The 6081-nt window shown below is 44.8% G+C and overlaps 1 protein-coding gene across 1 annotated transcript; it reads left to right on the top strand.

Annotated features, from left to right (window-relative positions):
* The first annotated feature begins 1472 nt into the window (after window positions 1-1472).
* Window positions 1473-5675, top strand: NEUROD1 (neuronal differentiation 1). Its single transcript, XM_032856055.1, has 2 exons — window positions 1473-1667; window positions 3301-5675. The coding sequence occupies exon 2, from the start codon at window positions 3312-3314 to the stop codon at window positions 4380-4382; it is 1071 nt and encodes a 356-aa protein (XP_032711946.1). The 5' UTR covers window positions 1473-1667; window positions 3301-3311; the 3' UTR covers window positions 4383-5675.
* Window positions 5676-6081: the final 406 nt, after the last annotated feature.

Raw genomic sequence — 6081 nt, 5'->3', positions numbered from 1 at the left:
ATTGCCTTTAAATAAACAATCCAAGTTCGAGGCATTCATTTGAAGGGGCGATGGGTCTGGGAGGGATAAGGTGTTAGTTAATGGAGGATTAGAGAAGAAGTTGGTGGAGAAGGAATGGAAAAGATGGGATATATGACTAAAATCTGCCTTGGTAGGAATGAATAAAGAATCACCATTCAAACACAAATATAGCTCCTTCAGAATTAGTCAGGAATCTCTATGATCTTTGTTTGATGGACAAGGTGGAGGTCGCATCAAGACAGTGTCTTTGAGGTATAGAGGAGTCATGGCCATTAACCCCTTCCAGAGTTGTGTTACAGTTCTTTTTTGAAAGAGGAATGAAAAGACTCATTTAGCATAGGCCGGTTGCATCCTCCTATTGAGAAGGCTTGTCTGAACTAAGTACCCACTCACAGGCCTGAGAGGGTGGAATGCCAGCCTATGGCAAGGAACAAGGGGCATCAGATGAGGGCATCCTTTGCAACAATCCAATGGCCTTGGCAAAGAGGCAGAATCCAAGCATCAAAGGAGTGCCCCAGCTTTCACACACAGAGCTCTGAGGCGGAAGGAGCCACGGCCTGAGCGTGTGGACTAACCTGCGCCAAGGGCCAGGACTTCTGTGGGGAAGTCTTTAGGAACAGGGGTAGCTGAAGGTGGGGGTACACCGAGTTGCATTATGTATGGTGGGGTAGAGTGGTAGACTGGTGGTAGACTGGTACAAAATTTCTGGACTGTAGAGAGTGGGAGTGGACGATACAATTAAGGAGGCTAAAGAACTAGCATCAAAGCTGAGTTTACAGATGAAGCCGTTTTTACATGGAGTATATGTTTTCTTAAAGGTTCGGTGGAGATGAGGAGAAGCCACCCTTTGGCGCCAATAAGCAAAGTGTCTGCCAAGAGGAGGAAACCCAGAGATGGACGACTCAGAGAGGGCAGAAAGTCTTGGTGCTCTGGAGACCAAAGCCTGGAGGAGACATCCAACGGAGTTAGGACGCTTCCCTGCACGCCTCAGTCTCCACGCTGCTGCCTCCTTCACCTCTGCCCTACTTCCCGCCCCAACGCGGGCCACTCACTCTGATCTAAACGCAGTCAACGTTAGCTTTCCCGCTCCCTTCCCTCAATTCTCCTCCCCCCTTGCCCCCTCTCCCTTCTGCCGCCCGAAAGGGTTAATCTCTCCTGCGGGTAAAAACAGGTCCGCGGAGTCTCTAACTGGCGACAGATGGGCCACTTTCTTCTGGCCACAAAGGGGCCGGAATGGAGCGCTCCGCGGCATACAAATGGGCAGGTCACGTGGTCCCCGGCTCCTGGCTGGACCGGGAAGACCATATGGCGCATGCCGGGGAGGAAGGAGATGGGGCGGGGGTAGGCGTGGGGGCTAGGGGAGCTGGAGTCGGAGGAGGGTGGGAGAGCAGCAATGCTCAAGGGGCGGGTGGTGGGGGAGGGCGAAGGGAGCGCTCAGCCTGGACGCGTGCGCAGGCGCCGGGCGCAAGGACCTGCTAGCCGCTCCGCTCCCGGCCCCGCCTGCGCTCAGCATCACCAACCCGCCTATATAACCTGAGCGCCCGCCCGACCGGGAAACGAGGAATTCGCCCCACGCAGAAGGCACGACATCCGGAGGCCCCAGGGTTATGAGACCATCACTGCTCAGGACCTACTAACAACTGCAGGTAATTACAATTCTTTCATTTTTGCCTGAGAATAAAAGCAGTAATTGAAGACCGGATATACCTACACATATTCTGAATGTGTGCGTTTTAGAGCGTGTGTATGTGTATTGAAACAGGCACTCCTCCTTATGATTGCAGGCAAATACGCACACATTTCGACTCGCATCACTCAAATAACCACCGCAGGTTTTCTGATTAAAAAAAAATAAAATGTTTTAGTATATTGGTTTTGAGGAGGGGAGAAATTATAGGAGCATCTTTGGATTTTTAAAATAATGCACAGTAACTCTGATTATTTGCTAGTGGTGATTTCAAAGTCATGAAAGCAAATAACTAGTTCACTTTCTCACTTCTTCCAGTTAAGGAAAAAGAAAAAAGAAAAGCCCTGATACCAAGATTTGTTTTGTGTGCATCTATTTTATGCACATTGGAAGTGCCAACTTATTTTTTCAGTGAGTAAAAGGGATATTTGATAGCCGGAGTATATACACCCCGGGGGAAAAAAATCCCGTTGACAGATAGTTTAGTTAGGGGGGAGGGGAGGAGTGTGGAGGAGAGAGGAACCAACTCCTGCTACCTGTTACTGCTCCAGAGGCTGCCAAGTCTCCAGCAGCCACTGCAAAAGCCAGAAATTCAGTTGTCTCACTAAAGGCTTTTTATTTTCTTTATTAGAAGCGGCAACTTCTCTATTGCCAATCGCCGACCATTATAATTACTCATTCTTTTAAAAAGAGGTTTGAGGCGAAGTTTGAAAAGCCCCAATAAAGAGCGGGCAGCTCTTTCAATGGGCTGTTTATTAGAGAGGAGCCTTCCGCACCTGATCCCAAGTGCGTGGAAGGGCGCTCTGCGCCGTGCCCTCAGCCCTGGTCATGTAGCCAGAGCTTTTGTAGAAGGTGGAAATTCAGCAGAGGGACTGTGGTGGGAGGCGAGAAAAAAAAGGAGAGGGTGGGATGGAGACCCCGGACCACTTTTGTTGCCAAATGTTTCGTTAATGGTGAAATAATTTGGTGGATACTACTTTTTCTCCGCCAAGCATTTGCTCTTCAATCTCCAGTTAGTATAATCTTCTTAAAAATCACTGCCACCGTTAGTAAATTACGTAAGGGCTCTTCAACTGTAATCGCTAAGTACAAGAAGCCAGGGCAGAGAAGGGAACAAATAAAATTGGGATTTTCAAACTCCTCATTTTTTGTGGAGTTGCGAAGTGACTTTGAACTCATGCAGATAAATGTGAGGTAGTCAGGAAAAAAAAAAAAAAACAAACAACAAACATGAAGTAGTCGAAATGTATGCTCATTTTCACGCATATTATTCTGTCACATAATCACCATAAACACACTTTCATCAACCACTAGGAAACACACACACAGGAGTGTACATATACACATATTTACTCTCTCCCCCGCCTCCAGCCCTGCCCTGTCTCCTATGTGTCAGCGGGACACGCGCGCGCCATTATAAAACACAGCATTTAACTTTTTCTTAGGGGCATCCATTTTGTAGTGAGCTGGTACTTCTCCTCACGTGCATTTCTACAAGGTTAGGGAGTGGGAGCTGAGGCTTAGGTAGTTTTTGAATGTAGCGTTTTCCTCCTTTTCTTTCTGTTCCTCTCCCCCACCCCTGTTGAATGTAGGAAACCGAAACATGACCAAATCATACAGCGAGAGCGGGCTGATGGGCGAGCCTCAGCCCCAGGGTCCTCCCAGCTGGACAGACGAATGTCTCAGTTCTCAGGACGAGGAGCACGAGGCAGACAAGAAGGAGGACGACCTCGAAGCGATGAACGCGGAAGAGGACTCACTGAGAAACGGGGCAGAGGAGGAGGACGAAGACGAGGATCTGGAAGAGGAGGAAGAAGAGGAAGAGGAAGACGACGATCAAAAGCCCAAGAGACGGGGTCCCAAAAAGAAGAAGATGACCAAGGCGCGCCTGGAGCGTTTTAAGCTAAGGCGCATGAAGGCCAACGCCCGGGAACGGAACCGCATGCACGGGCTAAATGCGGCTCTGGACAACCTGCGCAAGGTGGTGCCCTGCTATTCCAAGACGCAGAAGCTGTCCAAAATCGAGACGCTGCGCCTGGCCAAGAACTACATCTGGGCTCTGTCAGAGATCCTGCGTTCGGGCAAAAGCCCTGATCTGGTTTCCTTCGTACAGACTCTCTGCAAGGGCTTATCCCAGCCCACCACCAACCTGGTTGCCGGCTGCCTGCAGCTTAATCCTCGGACTTTTCTGCCTGAGCAGAACCAGGACATGCCTCCGCACCTGCCTACCGCCAGCGCTTCTTTCCCTGTGCACCCCTACTCTTACCAGTCGCCGGGGCTGCCCAGTCCGCCCTACGGTACCATGGACAGCTCCCACGTCTTCCACGTTAAGCCGCCGCCGCACGCCTACAGCGCTGCGCTCGAGCCCTTCTTTGAAAGCCCCCTGACTGATTGCACCAGCCCTTCCTTTGACGGACCCCTCAGCCCGCCGCTCAGTATCAATGGCAACTTCTCTTTCAAACACGAACCGTCCGCGGAGTTTGAGAAAAATTATGCCTTTACCATGCACTATCCTGCAGCGACCTTGGCAGGGGCCCAAAGCCACGGATCAATCTTCTCGGGCGCCACTGCCCCTCGCTGTGAGATCCCTATAGACAATATCATGTCCTTCGATAGCCATTCACATCATGAGCGAGTCATGAGTGCCCAGCTCAATGCCATCTTTCATGATTAGAGGCATGTCAGTTTCACCATCCCCGGGAAACGTACCCACTGTGCTTACAGTGACTGTGGTGTTTACAAAAGGCAGCACTTTGGGTACTATTGCTGCAAAGTGCAAATACTCCAAGCTTCAAGTGATATATGTATTTATTGTCGTTACTGCCTTTGGAAGAAACAGGGGATCAAAGTTCCTGTTCACCTTATGTATTATTTTCTATAGCTCTTCTATTTTAAAAAAAGTAATACAGTTAAAAAATGCACCACAAATTTGGTGTAGCTGTATTCGGATCATATTAATTATCAGATCGGGATAACAAAATCACAAGCAATAATTAGGATCTATGCAATTTTTAAACTAGTAATGGGCCAATTAAAATATATATAAATATATATTTTTCAACCAGCATTTTACTACTTGTTACCTTTCCCATGCTGAATTATTTTGTTGTGATTTTGTACAGAATTTTTAATGACTTTTTATAATGTGGATTTCCTATTTTAAAACCATGCAGCTTCATCAATTTTTATACATATCAGAAAAGTAGAATTATATCTAATTTATACAAAATAATTTAACTAATTTAAACCAGCAGAAAAGTGCTTAGAAAGTTATTGTGTTGCCTTAGCACTTCTTTCCTCTCTAATTGTAAAAAAAATTGCACAATTTGAGCAATTCATTTCACTTTAAAGTCTTTCCTTCTCCTTAAAATGAAAACCAGATCCATAACTCTTAAGAGGATTAAAAAAAAAGAGAGATGTAGTCCCTATCAAAACATATCAATTCAACACATTACTTGCACAAGCTTGTATATACATATTATAAACAAATGCCAACATACCCTTCTTTAAATCAAAAGCTGCTTGACTATCACATACAATTTGCACTGTTTCTTTTTAGTCTTTTACTCCTTTGCATTCCATGATTTTACAGAGAATCTGAAGCTATTGATCTTCCCAGAAAATATAAATGCATGATTTTATACATAGTCACACAAATGGTGGTTTGTCATATATTCATGTAATAAATCTGAGCCTAAATCTAATCAGGTTGTTAATGTTGGGATTTATACCTATTGTAGTCAATTAGTACAGTAGCTTAAATAAATTCAAACCATTTAATTCATAATTAGAACAATAGCTATTGCATGTAAAATGCAGTCCAGAATAAGTGCTGTTTGAGATGTGATACTGGTACCACTGGAATCAATCTGTACTGTAATCTTGTTTGTAATCCTGTATATTATGGTGTAATGCACAATTTAGAAAACACTCATACAGTTGCAATAAAATAGTATTGAAAATCTGACCAATTGTTGCATTTCTTCTTAAAGTGATTTTTAAGTATAATTCTTAAGCAGAATAGTTGCTTTATTTGCTGAATTAAAAAATACTAAATGCTAAATGTAGAGTAAAATAAAAGACAAAAGTTTACTTTAGCATACTCTTTAGTCTGTATATCTTGATTAGGGAGTCACCAGCTCTTCATAGATAATGAAAGAACCTAACTCATATTTCATTACATGGAATATGAGGCGGGGGGGTGGGGGATGGGAAAACAAACAGTTGAGTTTGTTTTTCTTTGTTTTAAGTGTCTTCTTTTTTTAGCTTTTTGATTTTTATTCTTTTAAATGATTATGTTTTTTCCATTTTTTTAAAAAAGGGGATATTTAGTTAATTATTAATAAGCAGACACAAACAAGTGCCCTAGCTTA

This window comes from Lontra canadensis, unplaced genomic scaffold (assembly GCF_010015895.1).
Source record: "Lontra canadensis isolate GAN:19392208 unplaced genomic scaffold, GSC_riverotter_1.0 scaffold11, whole genome shotgun sequence".
NCBI classification, from domain to species: Eukaryota; Metazoa; Chordata; class Mammalia; order Carnivora; family Mustelidae; genus Lontra; species Lontra canadensis.
This window is presented reverse-complemented; position numbering and strand designations above follow the sequence as displayed.

Bases quoted from the DNA above. Each gene is read 5' to 3' on its own strand.
- NEUROD1 (XM_032856055.1), top strand. From the start codon at position 3,312: ATGACCAAATCATACAGCGAGAGCGGGCTGATGGGCGAGCCTCAGCCC.